The 19,273-nt window shown below is 41.7% G+C and overlaps 1 protein-coding gene across 2 annotated transcripts in view; it reads left to right on the top strand.

Moving 5' to 3' along the window:
• Positions 1–17,049, top strand: part of Klhl6 (kelch-like 6) — a 36,558-nt gene extending 19,509 nt beyond the window's left edge. For both annotated transcript variants that reach the window (NM_183390.3, XM_030249107.1), the window contains 5 exons: positions 6,188–6,637; positions 9,851–10,088; positions 13,889–14,091; positions 15,243–15,456; positions 16,249–17,049. In NM_183390.3, the coding sequence (NP_899246.2) occupies positions 6,188–6,637; positions 9,851–10,088; positions 13,889–14,091; positions 15,243–15,456; positions 16,249–16,550 (1,407 nt within the window). In that variant the 3' untranslated portion in view covers positions 16,551–17,049. The remainder of the gene's footprint in view (positions 1–6,187; positions 6,638–9,850; positions 10,089–13,888; positions 14,092–15,242; positions 15,457–16,248) is intronic.
• The last annotated feature ends 2,224 nt before the right edge of the window (positions 17,050–19,273 follow it).

The raw sequence follows: 19,273 nt of genomic DNA, 5'->3' as shown, positions 1-19,273 counted from the left end.
TTGTTCTGTACATTTAGTGTTTTAATTATAATATGACAAGAGGAGGTTCTTTTCCGGCTTTGTGTGTTTGGTGTCCTAGATCCTCCTTTTATTTTAAGTTCTAACTTGGGTAACTTTTCTGTTAAGATTCTTTTTTCCTTTACTTTTAAGAATTATATGATCATGTGTGTCTCCCATTTTGCCCTTTCAACTTCCTCCAAGTTCTCACATCGCAGCCTTCTGAACTTTATATTCCCTCCCCTTTTGTTATTATGCCCACTAAGTCCAGTCAATGCTGCCCATATGTGCATGGGTGTGGAGCCATCCTCTGAAGTATGCAACTCCTACTTCCCTACCAGTGGCCACATCTTTCAAAACTAATGATTCTTTCTCTTTCAGCAGCTATTAGCTGTCAGTAGCTCCTCAGGAAAGGGTGGGGTTTGGAGAACATTCACCCTATCTATTACATAATTGTCCCTGGCATGATCTTAAGTAGTTCTTGTTCAGCTAACGACTATTACTAGGAATTTTAAGTGCAACTGCCACGCCATGTCCAGAAGATGGCATTTTAGGCTATGGTTATTTTATGTTTGTGTTCCACTCTATTCATCATCTCTTTCTTTCTGCCTCTTCTTCCACTTGTTTTGTGAGCCTTGATGGTGGTGTGGTTAATGTAGATGTCCCATTTAGGGCTGAGAACCCAGCTACCCACTCTCAGCACTCTGCCCAGTTATGCACTGCTCCACTGACTGTTGCCCACTGCAAAAAGAAGCCTCTCTGACCAATGTTGAGAGCGGCCCAAGTCTGTGGGTATAAGGATAAATATTTAGAGGAAAAGTAGACATCATGAACATTTAAATAAATAAAAACAACAGGTTCAACCCTGGGGTGACCCAGACATGAATTCCCTCTTGTGGAATGGGCCTCAAGTCCAACCAGGAAGCTGTTTTCTCATAAAAGTCAATCCACTAAGCACCATTAAGCATATCATGTTTGGCAAGTTGATATTGTAGCATGAAGGGTCAAGTGCTAGATAAGATTATTGATGTCTTTTCTCCCCCAGCAGTCGGCACAGGAGGATCCTAGCTTGTTTGTGGTTCCTTCCTTCCTTCCTTCCTTCCTTCCTTCCTTCCTTCCTTCCTTCCTTCCTTCCTTCCTTTTTTTAAATTTTTTATTTTTTGGTTTTATGAGACAGGGTTTCTCTGTGTAGCCCTGGCTGTTCTGGAACTCACTCTGTAGACCAGGCTGGCCTCGAACTCAGAGATCCGCCTGCCTCTGCCTCCCGAGTGCTGCGATTAAAGGAGTGCGCCATCACGTCCGGCTTTCTTTCTTTCTTTCTTTCTTGCTTGCTTGCTTGCTTGCTTGCTTGCTTTTCTTGCTTCCTTGCTTTCTTGCTTTTAAAAAAGATTTATTTATTTATTTATATTTATGAGTACACTGTAGCTATCTTCAGACACACCAGAAGAGGGTGTCGGATCCCATTACAGATGGTTGTGAGCCACCATGTGTTGCTGGGAATTGAACTCAGGAACTCTGGAAGAGCAGTCAGTACTCTTAACTGCTGAGCCATTTCTCTAGACCTCTGTGGTTGATTTCTATATGTTCCACAACCAAAGTGCATGGTGTCTTCAGCACTATGGTCTTACAATGTAGTTGTGATGGGTAACCAAGGAAAATAGGAATGGCTCATACTGTTTTGTAGACCTGTGGTACTTAACTGGACTATAACTCCAGGGAGGTATCCCATGCCTTGTACTTTCAGAATTCTTTTAAAACTGTATCTTATATCTTCAGAACTATATTCTTCTGTGCCTGTTATCTATAGATTTATCTTTTTCAGAGTGTCCCCTATTCTGCCCTGCTTGAATGTTCCACTTCTTCCATGTCGTCTTCAAGCTAAGCTGTTCTAGCCTCTGTTGATCTATTCTATTGATGTAACTTCCATAGAGCTTTTGATTTGACTATGTTTTTCATTTCCAGCAATTCAGATTCATGTTTCTTCATTATTTCTCTCTTCGTGGAATTCCTTTTTTATAATTTGCATCAATGTCCTTGTTTCATTTCAGCTGTTTATGTTCTAACCTAGGTACTTCTTTTCTTCTTTAAGCATACTAATAATCATTCATTTGAGTTCAGTGTCTGAGATTTTATTTAACTCACTCTCATTAGATGTTATCACTGTGGAATGTTTGACCGAGTTAGTTTTCTTGGCTTTTCATATGTTACCTCATTGGTCTGACTGTATCTGGTGTTATTTCTTTGCTTTTTTTTAAAATCAAATATTAGTTGAAGTATTTGCAGTGTCCACATGAGACTTAGGTGTGGTAGAGTTGAGTGTTCAGAAAATAGTTCAGTAGTCTAATAGCTCCATGACAGCAGAATGCCTGGTGTTAAGTATACATTACTCTCTGAGTAGGTAGGTTATTAATTATGAGAGCAACCATGTTGACATTTTGATGTTTGATATTACCGCTATGCAAATGTATTACACACATGTACACATACACAACACACACACACACACACACACACACACACACACACACACACACTGAAAGGCTTCTAAAATGAGTAAAGACTCTGAATAGATACTTCTCAAAAGAAGACCTACAAACGGCCTCTCTAAGGCAGGCACTTATTATGGGAACTGTGGCCCTAAGTCTTTGATGGTATTTTAGGAGTTCCTGTGCAGCCACATCTCTTTGGTGCTATTTCAGGAGTTCCTGTCAAAGAGTCAGGCGCTTACTGTAACCTTTTACTCACTTATCCCTCTATACAGGAAATTGGCTACCTGTTGCCATTGTGTGTCATCTCTCAGTTCTGAAAACCAAGTTCATGGAGCAGTATGCTGAACACTTATCTAAAGGCAAATACAGGAAAAACAATTTCTTGTTCTCATGGCTGTCTTGCATGCCAGCAAATTCCTTGCTGCTAGTTAGATCACTCAGAAATGCTTGTTGATGCATATTTTGGGAAAACTTAGGCAATCAGAGAAACCCACCTTCCCTCCTTGTGATCATAAGGTCTTTAGAAATGCTTCTGGCATTTTGTTAGCTCAACAATTCATGCCTGTAGCTGTAATTAGCAGCCGTAATTAGCAAGCAGGATTATCTTCGCAGCTGCTATGTGACTTCAGGCAGCACTGTTTACTCTGAATTCTCTATTTCCTCCTCTCTACAAATGTAATGCGAATATTTTCTTTTTTGCTAATTCAATAAAATGGATTTGTTGAAAAATACTTTGTTGCATGCAGTGAAAGATGAAAAAGTGCACAGGTCTTACTTAGTGCATCCCAGATGCCTAAGAGATCTTTTATTCCTCTACCTTTTCTAACTTCTTCTGTTATCAGAGTTTGGAGAAGGATTGGCTGGAAACAAAAAAACCAACATTGTAACCTAGAACCTGAGTTGCTAGCATTAACTGAGGAGAGCACGGAGCATAGCTGCTACGGGGCTGAGGAGGGGATAAGAGTGGTTCATTGGAGAAGCCAGTGGGAAAAGTGGCTTTTAAAAAGGAGCTTCTGGGAGAGGTGGAATTTCTCTACTTTCCCTATCCCTCTTTTTCTCTATACAGTCATTTACCTAGAACTGAAATGTTCATGATGAAGTAGATACTTCATTATATTGCCACAGCAGTAAGTAGCTCATAGAGTTTCCCAGAGCTGGGCATAGTGGCACAAGCCCATTATCCCAGTATTTGGAAGGCTGAGGCAGGAGGATTAAGAGTTTGCGGCCACTTTGGGCTGCTAAAATAAAAAACGAAACAAAAATGAAGCAAGTGAGCAAACAAACAAAACCCCTCAAACCTAAACCAAACAACAACAACAACAACAACAACAACAACAACAGAAACATTTTCTATATAATCAGTTGGAAGATATGGTCTGATAGGAAAAAATCATGTTTCATAATTGAACAAAACCCTGAAAGTAGGGGATGTGTGCCACAGGGTACTCTAGTATAAAGACTGGACTCCACTTAACTCAGTCTATCAGTTCAAAACCACTAAGGCCACTCCTGCCCTGCCTGTTCCTTCATCCCAAGAGCTCCTTCACCTCCTCACCAGAACTTGTACTTTGCATACTGTGCTCCACCTGTCAGGTCTGTCCCCTTATCAATCAGCACCTGCCTTCAGATGGGCTTTCTTTCCTGTCCTACCCTGTGATCTCCTTTTTCTTTCCCCTTAAATGGTCAACTCAACTCAAGCACAGGAACAGTATGACCCTGTGAAGCCCAGTGGACAAGGAGAGGTCAAGGAGACTGGACTTATTCAGGGTAAAGCTCCAGAGAACAAGAAAGACTGAAGTGAACTGTTTTGTGAGATGTTATTTGTGAAATGAGTATTTATCATAAAGGCACTGACAGTGCTTTGGAATTTGTTAAATGCTATCCAAACATTAAGCTCATATTCTCTTGAAGAAGATGACAGTGTTAAGATGGGATATGGGAGCCGATCGATCCTTTTTAATTCATTGGGTCCTTTGGTGGCAGAGTTTGCATCATGGCTTACTCTGGTCAGCTGAGTATGAATGGCAACTGCATAGGCTGCCTCTGAATCTTTCAGAGAGTTTGTGTGTCCCTGCCATGGTTGGTTCCTCTTCTGTTTTGGGCCAGTAGATTTCAGTTAGGGCTTTCCTGCTTCCCTGGGTCCTGGAATGAAGAGTCCTGTAAAAGTCAGTGGGAGATGGACACTAATGACTAGTTCTTGAGGTTTGGGCTCTGTGGCTTATTTCAGTTTAATTTGCCACAAGATATGTGACAGACAGAGATTTATACACAGAATAGTTTAATTTATAACCTTTTAGTTCTTCTCTATGCTTATGTAATTATGTGATCATTCTTCTTTGCCCACAGTACACAGCTACTTTTTCCGGCTATGTCTTTAAAAGGCAAAGATTCTTTTTAAAAGTGTTATGAGGGAGAGGGGCAAGGAAGAAGTGAGGGAGGGAAGGAGGAAGAGAGGGAGGGAGGGAGATATGTGTGCATGTCCTTGTGTGTGGGTGCAGGTGCATGCATGCTCTAGCCTGAGTGTGGAGTCAGAGGACAACTTTTGAGTTTTGGGCCTTACCTGCTACCTTGTTTGGGATAAGGTGCATTCACTGATACGTTAACCAGGCTGGCAGGCCCATGTGCTGCAATTCATCCTCCTGTTTCTGTCTCCCATAGGGAGTGCTGGGATAGCAGATGCTTTCATCACTAAGCCTAGCTTTTTTATGTGGGTTCTGTGGATCATCAAATTTGATTAACAGGTGCTTCTATTTGCTCAGACATCTCCATAGCTCAAAAGATAAAGATTCTTATTTAAAATAACCACAAGGTCATTATTGATATTAAAATTAATAATAACTTTTTTATGTTCCCAAATATTAGTGCTTGTAGACATTTCTCTGACTTAATTTGTTGCTTAAATCAGTGATCCAAATATGGCTCATACATTGAAGTAAGTTGATATTATCTCCTTAATCTCTCATCTTTAATATCATATTTTTATTCTTTGATAATTTATACATGCATATAATGTCTCTTGATCTTGTTTACACCCCACTTCTTCTCTAACTCCTTCAAGATTCACCCTGATCCCTCATCCTTCCTTCAAACTTTATGATCCCTCTTTTAAAAACAACCCACTAAATCCATCTTGTGCTGTCCATAGACTTGTAGATGTAGGCAGAGTTCAGGCTCTTACATTCTTTTCCTTCTTTTCTCCCTTTTTTCCCCTTGTAGCATATTCACAGAAGAAATTAAATTAGTTGTTCCATGAAGTGTCCCACCATATAGGTATGGGTGAATGTATATTTATGGTATCATTTAACATTTATTTACTTCTATATCATTTCTGTAAATTGATGATTTAATATACAGGCTTAAATGTAGGAAAAATAGCTTAATGGCAGAATATTTACTTAGCACATGTGATGATGTGCTCAACACTACAAAATAAAATAAAATAAAATAAAAATAGAGGTTTGATCAGATTTGATGAAGAGATTTGAAAAATCTCCACATTTTCATATGACTTAAGGTAATCTTATAACATGTTTTTAAATTATTTATAGAGTTGTTGGCTATGGGAATGTATTATTTTTAGACTCTTCCCTTACTGTTGTACGTTTAGGATGTGTCTGAGTTTGGCTGGCACACACAACTCACTGATGAATGTTCTTGTGGGATGATCACTTTCTGGTCTGACTTTCTTCCCTTTTGTTAAGTTTTTACAGCTGGTGGATGCCTGTGCCAGCTTTCTCACAGAAGCATTGAACCCGGAAAATTGTATTGGAATACTGAGGCTGGCAGACACACATTCTTTGGACAGTTTAAAGATGCAAGTCCAAAGTTACATCATTCAAAACTTTGTTCAGATTCTGAATTCCGAGGAGTTCCTTGAACTTCCTGTGGACACTTTGTACCACATCTTGAGGAGTGACGACCTGTGTGTGACTGAAGAGGCTCAGGTGTTTGAGACTGTGATGAGCTGGGTCCGGCACAAACAATCAGAACGACTCTGCCTGCTCCCTTGTGTCCTCGAGAATGTGCGTTTACCACTTCTGGATCCGTGGTACTTCGTGGAGATGGTTGAAGCAGACCCTCTTATTAGACAGTGCCCTGAAGTCTTCCCGCTGCTTCAGGAAGCCAGGATGTACCACCTTTCTGGCAATGAGGTGAGTTGGACTTGAGAGGTATTTCATTTTGTTGGGAATGTAAGGCATTATCCAGGGACTCTTGTCCACAAGTCCATCATTCCTGAATCTGGGCATTCCTGATCTATATAATGGGGATGATATCATATTTTCACACAGCTGTTGGGAGGCTTAAGTGAGACATGGACACCCATGGCCCTGTGCCTGTCACATCCGTCCTCTGCCCAGTTGTGTGCAGTCTAGTCAAATCACCATTCTAAAGGGGTTCTACTTTCTCCCCTTCCTCTGCTCTTGTGAGAATTTGCATCTGTTATTCTTTTCTGACATTGCCTAGATTCAGAGTCTCATCATTTCTTCCCAGATTTCAGGAAATCCCTTAGACCTTATCACTGTGTTCCCAGTCTGTCCTGCCTCCAACTCATTCCCACCCTGGTATGGTGGAAGTTGCAGGTGTCAACTTCACCCCTGGTCTGACCTTTTTACTGGCTCTTCATCACTTTCAGAAAGATACCCATTCTTTCTGCTAAAGCTCTCTAAACTCCACTTTGATGAAATATCTCCTTCCCAGGTCTCTGCCATAATTTACCATCCACTTCTATTGTGTGTGTTTGTGTTTTATTTTTCAATTAAAAACAAATTTAATTTAAACACGTATTTTAAATTAAAATATAATTATATAATTTCCCCTCTTCTCTTTTTTCCCTCCAACTCTTATGATCAAATGCTTCTGTTTATTTAATTGTTGAAATGTTTAATTGTTTGTTTGTTTGTTTTGTTTTGTGAAATGTTTAATTGTTTGAATGTATACATTCTACTGTGGTTTTGATGGACTGCATCTAGTTCTTAAACAAGCAGATGCTATCTAAATGTCTTCTTTTTTTCTTCCTCTACTTAACTTCTGCTTCTACTCTAAAATTCAAGCTAAGGTCGCCTTCTCCAAAGAACCCTTTGTTTTCTTATGGTCATTGGTTCAATATTTGGTCATGAAACCAAATACCACCTGGCAACCATTGAATTCATTATCTTGTAAATAGTCTAAACTTGCAACTTGTTATAGTAGGAACTAGGACCTACTGAACTTTTCATCTCTAGATTTTAGAAATCCCTGGTGTGTTGAGAATGTTCAATATTTATGATTAAATGGGCACCAAGATAGCATTTATACCTATATATTCTCTTTTGCAATTTCTGAAGATATCTTTTACTTAGCATCTTATAAAGACACGGCAGGGTTTAGTGAAGGGACAAGCTAACAAGAAAACTATATTATAGGCAGAATTTGCTATTGATTTACACACATGAAACCTCCTGTGTACCTATCGCTGTGTGAAAGCTCTAAGATTAGCCAGAAAACCTCATCTGCAGGCTACGGTAGAAACCTCAGCCAAAAGTCTGGAATGGTACCTGTCTGGGAGTCCTCTAGAAAATGTCCCCTTATTGGTGTGGATCTCTCTACTTTTTAGTTTTTCTTAGACCTGTCACCTACCTATTCTTCACAGGTGTCCTGAGTGTTTGGTATTATAGCATTTCTCAAGCCTCAGATTTTCTTTGAGAGAGGAGGTTTTCACTTCAAATTGCATCACGTTAATGCTGGTAGTATCTGTTTCTTTTCAAATGGAGTTGCAGAGAATTTCTCCATCCATAAAAGTAGCTGGATTTAGTGGCATAAAACTGTTCATAATTTCTCCTCATCATCTGTACCATAAATATTTGGTTAGAGAGACTGGACAGTATGGAAGGAACTACATGTGCTCTGAGTCCTGGGAGGAGGACATTATTTGAAGCCATTTTGGAGACTAGGTACTACAGTGATTTACATCATAAAAAGTAGTTCACACAGAGGCCTTGATTACCTGTCTTGCCCATCCATCCATCCATCCATTCATCCATCCAACCATCCATCCATCCATTGACTCATAGAAGACCACAAGATCCATGTACTGTTTTTCCTGGTGCTAAGGATCCATTAGAGAAAAAGGACTGTCCTTATAGTAAATTACAAGACTGTCCTTGAAGCATTGCCTACAGTATTGAATTCCTCACTGAACAAGGATGCCTGTTTATGTTGTAGGTTGGGGACAGAAACCAGGCTGATGTTGGGAAGAAAGCTGCAGAGAAGCGAAGTTTATCTTTGGTACCAACTCATTGCATAATACTTTCAAGTGTCTCCAAATTCTTTATCCCTCCTGTCCCATCCTTACTCTATGGATTTCCTACTGTTTATACTCTCAGGCTTTGAAACAAAGGCTTTATTTCTGTCATACACACACTCACAGAGCCACACACACCTTTTAGGCTATGTTATGGCTGTCTGTGGTCAAGGAGCTTTATTTCTTTTAAGGAAGTTCCTCTTTGGATCTGAAGGCTTGCTGTTTCCTGCAGGGCTCCCTTTCCTTATAAAGATCTTCTGCATGGTGATGTATGTCTCTCTCTGTCTCTGTCTCTCATGCATACACACACACACACACACACACACACACACAGATGCACACACACATATATATAACTGTATATGCATATACAGAGGGTCTCTGTGCCTCTGTCTCTCTCATATGTATATATAGATATACATATTCTCACACACAAGTGGGCATACACACACACACACACACACACACACACACACACACACACACACACCCACCCTTTCAAGGCCACATTATGGCTGTCCGTGGTCATGATGCTTTATTTCTTTTAAGGAAGCTCCTCTTTGGACCTGAAGGCTTGCTGTTCCCTGCAGGCACCCCCCCCCCCCAATAAAGCCCTTTGGAAGGGTGATGTGTGTCAGTTCTTTCTCATGGATTTGCTACCCTGTTCTTTCTTTTTTACATTATGATAATAGGTATTGAGTAAATGTTAACTTTGACTTTCATTCCAGGAGTTTAGGTTTCAGACAAGGTAGTAAAAGAGGCAGGAAATGCATTTGATGGCAAATAAACTCTTGTCTTAAAATAGCAACAAAATGACAGGTAACATTTATTCAGTACCTATTACACAGTAGGCCCTGGATCAACACATTCTGTATCTTATGCCATTTAATACAACAAGCCTAATGGGTTGTTAAGATCAAATAGTCATTACACAAATGATGAAATCATGGTCAAGGAGGTAAAATCATGTGGCCAACGATGGTGGAGTGGAAACTGTGGCCTGCTTTTTTGTGGTTCCGCAGCCTGCACTTTGCACTGTCATGCTGTGCTTCCTCTGTTTACATGTCCTCTTCTTGGTTTCTAGATCATTTCGGAGCGCACCAAGCCCAGGATGCATGAGTTCCAGTCTGAGGTGTTCATGATTATTGGCGGCTGTACAAAGGATGAACGATTTGTGGCAGAGGTAACCTGCCTGGACCCCCTGAGGCGCAGTCGCCTGGAGGTGGCCAAGCTCCCACTGACAGAGCATGAACTGGAGAGTGAGAATAAGAAGTGGGTGGAGTTTGCATGTGTGACATTAAAAAATGAGGTCTACATATCAGGTAAGCAGGAGGCTAGCACTAAAGCACTTCCCTAGTAGAAAGCATCCTTCCCTTTCCTAAGTGGAAAACCAACCAACTACCCTGTAAGAATATTTGAGTTCACAGAGGTCTCGCTCTGTCTCGGTCGGAATGTGGAACCAGGAGCTCAGGTGGTCTTATTCTGGAGAAAATATTATCACTTAATAAATAATGAAATATGAGCAACACTGTATTAAGATATGTGAGGACAGACAGCTCTAACCCTCATGCAGGAGCAAAAATGAAAGTTATGTTGGGGCTTGTTCAGTCTGCTACAAGCTCAGGGCACTGATGTGGATGTAGTACTAGAGAAATCTTTTATCTTTCCACAAACCTTAGCTTCCCAAATTTCATAGACATTCTACAATATACTTCTCCTGAAGTACTGAGGAATACAATACCTTTTTATTACTAAGTTGTTGCTTAATCATTAATGATTATTTGTGCTTGTCTTCTTAGACTTAAAGTTCCATGAGAGTTAGCACTATCTTTCTCACACATAGTAATGCTCAATAAATATTTTTGAATGACACAGTCTCCACCATTGTTACTTTATAGTAGGTAAATCTGTACTTTAACAATACACAATTACCAATAACATTAAGGGAGGGTATATTATGAGGTTGGAGAAAACAGAGCTCAGAGATATTCTAGAATGTAATGAAGGTTACATCCTAGTGTTGGACAGGGTCACAATCCAGAGGCTAGGCCCAAGTCTTAGTCCTCATTCAGATCAAAAGGAGGTTGCAAAGACTCTCTTCTTTTTTCTATGTATTTAGTGTCCTTCAGAGGTTATTATCAGCTATTCTTTAGGTCTGTTCATAATATTGACTAGGCTACATGTTTCATTTTATTATTCAAATGTTGTAGGATTTGAACAATACAGAGAATAGAAAGTAAAATATGGCAGTCTTTCTGTTTCCCATGTTTTAATTTTTTATAAAATATTTTTATATTCTGTTAGGATAAGTAATGTTATTTCTGACAAGACTTAAAGTCCCACTTAATGAATGAACACAAGGATGTGTGGGAGTGGTGGTGTCAGGAGTCCATTGCTCAACTTAGGCATTCAGGGACTCAGGTTTCTTCTGTCTTTTGATTCTGCCATCTCCAACACTTGGCCTGAATGAGAAGACACATCTATTCTAGAAAGACTTAGCCTGGAAAGGCCACAAAGAGTTCACTGGGAAGAGCCATCAGTATGCCCTTCTTTCACAGAATAGATGTGGGGTTAGTGTGTTCCATCACTCACAGCACAGAAAGCTTTTGCCAGTGAATGTTAGGATTGTCTTTTAGCTTCCCTAAGTGCTCTTAAAATAATGGAAAACACAAATACCTGAGTGAGGTTGGACATATATAGTTGCAGCTCTTCTCATATGTGCACACAATATACTTCCCAAACTACCTAGGTGTTAAGTCCCTAAATAAACATAACAGTTGTTTTCTTTTAATAAAGATCTCACTGAAAGTTTACATAGTGTTTTATAATCTTTAGTACTACCCAAAACGTCTCAAATAGAGGCCTTTGAAAGGTACAAAGCAAAGGCAGATGCTCAGGGAATATGAACACAACACTAAGAAAGGAAGTGCAGCCCTTTGCAGTCTTAGGACTAAACTCAGAGGCACAGCCTGGAGAGACAGGCTTGCCCACACGTATACTCAAGAAACCAATTAAAATAGCCAAATTAATAGCAAAAAAGCAAAAAGAGGAGATTTGTTCAATGTGACCATATTGGAAAGAAGAATATCCTGCGACCCTGTTAAAGTTCATCTTTGGGAACCCAAATTGAAATTATAGGTTTTTGATTTGTTTTGTTGAGACATAGTCTCATTATGTAGATCTGGCTGCATTAAACTCTCTGCATAGGCCAAGTTGGCCTCAAGTTCATAGCGATTCCATGCTTCTGCCTCCAGAGTGCTGCAGTTAAAGACATAGCATCACCATACATGCTAAGATGAATGTGAGTAGAGGGTCAAGGATCTGCACTTCCAAGCAGGCCTGGTCAAGTTTGTGGTGCTGCCCATCACAAGCTCATTCTTGTCTTGGCTTTGATCTTGTCTGACAAGGTGTTTTAAAAAGTTGTTAGAACTCCATGAAATCTCCTTCTGGCAGACAAGTTCTTGATTTGGCTGGTGCTAGACACTTTCTTCCAAGATGAGATCCCTGGAGTAATTCTTGGAATTACCCCATTTCTTGGGGTCCATGGTTTCATTTCAGTAGTAAGACTGAGGGTCACAAGCGTCTCTTCAGATTATCTTCATTTCTGGCATACTGGTTACATCATTATAAGGGGGGTGGATGGGAGTTGGGCAGTCTTGGAGGACTATTAGAAGCATCTATACAAATTCACAAGCATGTGTCTTTGAGCTAGATATCACAATTTTGTGTTCCAAGAGAGTTGTAAAGAAAATATTGTCCATTTCATTTTCAAATGATCAATTGTCAGCATTTCATATTTTAATAATAAAAATTAATTAAAAAATAGGACAATTCCTGCTGCTGTCTCGGGGGTGCAGGAACAGGTTCTTTTGCTCTGCCAGCTAAAGAAATTAATAATAATAATAATAATAATAATAATAATAATAATAATACCAAGAGGTGCTGCTAGAAATTTTAGAGAGCCCCAGAAGAGCCACCAGATGGCACCCAGGAAGTCAGTGGTCTCTATTTGGGATTCTTGGTTTTACTGATAAAAGATTTTAAGAACAGACTCAAATGGAAGCTAAGGACAGTTTATTAGAGTCTAAAAGAAACTCCAGGAGAGGAAAGCAGTAACTCTCACTGTTCCCTGGAAGGGAGGAGGAGAAAGGAGGAGAGAAAAACCAAAGCCTTGCTGCTTTAGATAAGGCATCTGGAGGACAAACTGCTGAGCAAAACAGCTTCCAGGCAGGCAGGCAGGGGAGCTTTAGAAAGAGTACAGAGTCCCACAGTGTTGGTTAGGGACTTTAAACCTTTAGCCAGCATCTGAAAGAAAAAGACAAAAGCACTAGAACGAGTTGGGCCTCAGATGCAGCCTCATCTAATGGTGACTTGGCTTAAGGGGTTGCCTGACTGGGAAGGCACGGGGGTGGGGTGGGGTGGGGTAGGGTGGGGGTGGGGGTGGTGGAGTGGGGGTGGGAACTCTGGAAAGGAAAAGGCACATTGTCTTAAGGTAGAGTGGCTTTCCTGGGAGTAGCCCATGGCCAGATTCCCGAGGTGCTCCACTGGATTAACCCTCGAGAAGAGGCAAAGGCTCCTCTCTACCTAGAGATGGATTCCATTCTTTATCCCATTTACTCTTTTATATAGATTGAAGATATAAGCTTGAATAATTTTGTAAGATCTCTTGAAAATTTCTTCTATACTGTTTTTTCCCCCTTTTATAAATAAGTACACTTAGAACATAAACAGTAGTTTAGGACTGCTGTTTATGCTCTAACTTTCTGGGTGTCAAGGCCCTACTTGCCCTACCCAGACTTTTGGGGGCACAAACCTTAGATTAGTGGGTTCCCACCCACCAAAAGGCCATCCTCACTGAAGCCTTTCCTGGATCCTCTCTGTTTGCTCTCCATCTTGAGTGGTATGAGTACTGCTCATCATCCCAGCCTTTGTGGCACAGCTCCCACCCCAACCAGCAAGGCTTCCTACTGTTTTGAGTTTGTTTTGTCCCTCCTATCAGACTTTATCTCCCACTAGCTTGGACTCATCTGAAAATTTAGTACTTTTAGAGTTTGGGAAATGTTGTGGAAAACTATTTTGAGACATCTAGTTGGTGTTTTTAAATTCATTGTGTCTCTTGTAGGTGGCAAAGAAACACAGCATGATGTTTGGAAGTACAATTCCTCCATCAACAAATGGATTCAGATCGAATATTTAAACATAGGTCGCTGGAGGCATAAGATGGTCGTATTGGGTGGCAAAGTCTATGTACTTGGGGGTTTTGATGGCTTACAAAGAATCAACAATGTGGAGACATATGACCCCTTCCACAACTGCTGGTCAGAGGTATGGGAGATGGTTTCTATAAGTAATTTCAACAAAAGTACTGCATGTGGTGGTGGCAGGCTTTTTGCCTACTTTGTTCCTTCAGGTGCTTTGACCTTCTCTCTTCCTAGTAGCCATGGCATCAACGTTACTAATCTAGATCCAGTAATAACACCCGTCTAGATGACAGGGCTCTGTATAGGCATTGTTCTGTGCTAGCCAGAGTCTCAGCTATAGAGGGAAGGCTGAGCCTATCCCTAAGATGGTTTAGCTCTGTTGGTGGCATATCCTGGCTGAGTCTGTCTCCTCAGATGCTTTCTGTCCTGTTCCTCTTCATACCAGAAACTCCAGGATCCATTTCCTGCACCATTTGTGCACCCAAAGACACTTGGTTATGGCTAGAAGTCAGCCACATTTATTTTCTCATTAATAATGATCCATTTATAGGCCTTGGTGTGAGTCTCAGCAAAGCCACTGCTGGTTAAAAACTACCCCAGGACAAGGAAACCAACTTTAGCTCCAGTGTTTCCAGATAATTCTCAAGTGTAGATTTTCTTTCTTACTATCAGATCACGTTCCAGCTTCAGAAAGTTTGAAAGGTGGTCACTTCGGGCCCAAGGAAAAGTTATCATCACTAAAGCTGGTGAACCTGTGGGGGTTGGGCCTAAGCAAGATCTTCACTCATCAAGTCCCATCACTTAGTCCCCAAAACTAAAGGATTATGCAAATTGACAAGAGGTTCTTGGAGGTCTTCCTTAGTATCCTGGGGATCACAAACTTCAGAAACACAAATCTGCCTTAGTCCCCAAATCTGCAGTGTTTCCCCAGATTGTGAGTATCTGTATATGTGCATAACTTTAAACCATTGTTGGCACCTCATATTCAGTTGCCATTGAATGAATATGAATATGTTGACTTCATGTATATAGACATTTGGTCTTACCTGTATTCCTCTTTCCCTGGACTCCAGGATAAGCAAGCCAAAACAGCCAATGCACAGCTTGCTCTAGGCTTCCCAGAGCCTAAAAAGATGGTGGGCTTTTTTTCTCTTTGCACTTTTAGGGGAAGCCATGGGCTTTGTCATTTTTGCCAAAGCATGTCCAAGTATGTTCTGTGAGCTTTTCCAGCAATCTGAGTAGCACATTGACTTCTTGTGCCCTCTGCCTCCACAGGCTGCACCCCTCCATGTCCATGTCAGTTCTTTTGCAGCTACCAGCCACAAGAAGAAGTTGTATGTCATTGGAGGAGGACCCAATGGAAAGCTTGCCACAGACAAGACTCAGTGTTATGATCCTTCCACCAATAAATGGGTTTTGAAGTCAGCCATGCCAGTAGAGGCTAAATGCATCAATGCAGTGAGTTTCCAGGATCACATCTATGTTGTTGGTGAGTCAGGATGACTTCTTACATATCTGTAGCCCCTCACCCCTCACCTCACCCTGGGAGACCAGATATCCTCTTGACAACAGCTGAGTGATATGGATGGGGATGCAAAGAAAGAGAAGATGGTTTTGGCCTAGGCCTTGGTGGGATTTCCCTAGAAGTCCTGGAGATAGAAACAGCCAGACAAAACATAGTTACGGTAGTTCAGAGGAAGAGGCCAGAAGTCACTGCAAGAGTCAAGTTATATTGCAAAGGTAACAAATATATGGAAACAGAAGCATTCAGTGAAAAAGTGCTCAGCAAGTAGGAAACATTTGTATCTGTTAGTTTGTGATCAAGGGAATGTTACTCTCCTGCTTGGTTTTAGGGACCTGAAAAAAAGTGTACTTAGTTGAGAGGAAGCCTGGCCAGCCAGACCACAGGTGGCACGTACTTGTTAAAGATGGTAATTATCAGTCCTGATAGTGCTTATGATTCTAGTGCTTATGACTACAGATGATCAGAAAGTAGCCATGCTGAGGTACCTGGCATTCTCCCAGGGAGCCAGTCTCAGGGTACATTTTGCAACAGTGCTAAGTCATGTGCCTTTTAGACTCAGATTCCCAGTGGATCAGCATTTAAAGGAGATGAAGTTTCTTCAGCTTAGTAGCCTGGGAATACATTCGGGCTTTCTTGAAAGAAAGCCATCAGGATACTGTGTAAGATGGTAGATTTGGCTTAATCGGAAGTATAATTCTTGTGACTAATGAGAAAAGACCCAGAAAGATGACCAGCATGCATGTTCTTTCTTCGCAGGTGGTGCCATGAGAGCACTCTACGCTTATAGCCCTCTGGAAGACAGCTGGTGTCTGGTGACACAGCTCAGCCATGAGCGAGCCAGCTGTGGCATCGCACCCTGCAACAACAAGCTGTATATCACGGGTGGGAGGGACGAGAAGAATGAGGTCATTGCCACTGTGCTCTGCTGGGACCCTGAGGCTCAGAAGCTGACTGAGGAATGTGTGCTGCCACGAGGAGTATCACATCATGGCAGTGTTACCATCAGGAAGTCATATACTCACATCCGGAGGGTTGTCCCTGGAGCAGTGTCTGTGTGACTACCCCTGGAGTCTCTGAGCACCTATACCCTAGCTTGCCCACGTCGTTCCTTGTGAGCCATAGGCTTGGCTTGGGCTTAAGGTTCATCATGGGGCACCTAGGAAGACAAAGATTGGGATATGTGAGACCAGCCAGGAATGCTTGTGTGAACTACCTCAGGATGAAGGGTAATGTTTAACATTCCATACATGCCTACTGTGCCAGACACTTACCCATTGTAATTTACTTAACTATGGTAATGGCCTGCTGCCAGATAGCATCATGCCTGTCTTAGAGGAAGGGAAAAGGAGTTTCAGACAGACCAGTTTTCAGTGGGTCTCTCAGGAAGCAAGAAGCTAAGCCAAAATAAATCCAGGTCTTTCCACGCCAGTCAGTGTGTCTCCCACCATACTGCCTAATTCAGAGAGGAAAACAGGAAGCCAACCACAAATTCGGCTGGTGTCTCTGTCTGGCAAGTTTGCTAAAGATAAGGGAATAAAGATATTTCTCTGTGCTGTCTCCCTTTTATTCTTTGTACATAAACGACAAGAGAACTCTGGTCTTGGAGTTTTTCAGGCCACTGTGTGTCAAGAGCATTTCCTAAGATCTCCCACTGGAGAGGTCTGTTGTGACTAGTCTGGGCAGGCCCATTTGTTTTGAAAGAGGTGAAAGTTGTGTCCTGCTTTCCCTAGATCTTAAGTGTAGTTTTTGATTCTGCCACTTTGGACTAGAACTCTCACTGCCATTTACTGGCTGGGGTAGCTCTGTGGATAAAGCATTTGCTGTATAAGAATGAAGACCAGTGTTGGGAGCCCTAGAATCCACACGAAATCTAGGTAGGTGTATTAGTCAGGGTTCTCTAGAGTCACAGAACGTATGGATAGTCTCTAGATAATAAAGGAATTTATTGATGACTTACAGTCGGCAGCTCAATTCCCAACAATTGTTCAGTCGCAGCTGTGAATGGAAGTCCAAGGATCTAGCAGTTACTCAGTCTCACGCAGCAAGCAGGCAAAGGAGCAAGAGCAAGAGCTAGACTCCCTTCTTCCAATGTCCTTATATTGTCTCCAGCAAAAGGTGTAGCCCAGATTAAAGGTGTGTTCCACCACACCTTTAATCCCAGATGAAAGGCATAGCCCAGATTAAAGGTGTGTTCCTTAACTCGGAGATTCAATCTTCTGGAATCCATAGCCACTATGGCTCAAGATCTTCAAACCAAGATCCAGATAAGGATCTCCAAGCCTCCAGATAAGGGTCACTGGTGAGCCTTCCAATTCCGGATTGTAGTTCATTCCAAATATTGTCAAGTTGACAACCAGGAATAGCCACTACAATCCACCCCTTGTCAACTTGACACAAATAATATCTCATGTTCACATGAAACAATAACAAGGTTGTAAATACGCCTAACATGATATAACTATCCCTCGTACAATCGCAAACGCATTAGTAAATTTACAATGGGCATTCATATTACTTTATAATCCTCGTTTCTGCAACTGGTTACGTGGCCTTAATTGGTATTTATAACTACCTTCCTCTACTACCCATTCTGTATTTCCTTCACCTTCAGCCAGCACCTCAGCAGGTCTTGGCTCTTTTCCTGGAGGATTGACCCATACCTTCATTCCTGATGGGTCTGCGTCCTTTGTCATCCTGCTTGGATTAGGCTGTTGTAGTTTCCCATTGACTTTAATCACAGGACATGGTAGTACTAAGAGACGCCCTAAGGGATCTCCTGCACTCCAGACATAATCTTGCTTACCACCATTGTGAAGAGGTAATCCAATTTCCCCATGGTAATCTGGATCTATCACCCCTCCTAACACTGTTATTCCTTTTTTAGCCTGTTGGTTTAAGGGCATTAGAAGCCCAAAATGACCAGGGGGAAGTCTGAGCTTCCAGTTCAATGAAATGTTTGTTGTAGCTCCTGGTAGGAGCACTCCCCTCTCTGGAGCCAAAACTTCTAAGCCAGCAGAACCTAGAGTTATGGGGACAGGAAGCAAAAATTTTCCTAGAGGGTCACTAGGAGTGATAGTAAGTGGAACTATTCCGTTTTCCACCCCTTGATTCCTGGACCCATGAATCCTGGCTATGGGTGAAACTGTACCATATATCGAGCGCTGATTCAAAGCATATACTGCCTTCTGAAGAACTCTGCCCCAGCCTTCCAAGCTGTTACCACCTAATTGGCGCTGTAACTGCGTCTTCAAAAGGCCATTCCATCTTTCTATCAGCCCAGCTGCTTCAGGATGATGGGGAATGTGGTAAGACCAGTGAATTCCATGATCGTGAGCCCACTGTCGTACTTCTCTGGCTGTGAAATGAGTTCCTTGGTCAGAAGCAATACTGTGTGGAATACCATGACGATAGATGAGGCATTCTGTCAGTCCGTGAATGGTGGTTTTAGCAGAGGCATTACGTGCAGGAAAGGCAAATCCATAACCAGAATAAGTATCTACTCCAGTAAGAACAAAACGCTGTCCTTTCCACGAAGGAAGTGGTCCAATGTAGTCAACCTGCCACCAGGTTGCTGGCTGGTCACCTCGAGGAATGGTGCCATATCTGGGGCTCAGTGTTGGTTTCTGCTGTTGGCAGATCTGGCAATCAGCAGCAGCTGTAGCCAGGTCAGCCTTGGTGAGTGGAAGCCCATGTTGCTGAGCCCAAGCATAACCTCCATCTCGACCACCATGGCCACTTTGTTCATGTGCCCATTGAGCAATGACAGGGATGGCTGGGGAGA

The sequence above is a fragment of the Mus musculus genome, chromosome 16, assembly GCF_000001635.26.
Source record: "Mus musculus strain C57BL/6J chromosome 16, GRCm38.p6 C57BL/6J".
Taxonomy (NCBI): domain Eukaryota; kingdom Metazoa; phylum Chordata; class Mammalia; order Rodentia; family Muridae; genus Mus; species Mus musculus.
The sequence above is the reverse complement of the archived record's forward strand: the minus strand, read 5'-3'. Positions and strand labels throughout refer to the sequence as shown.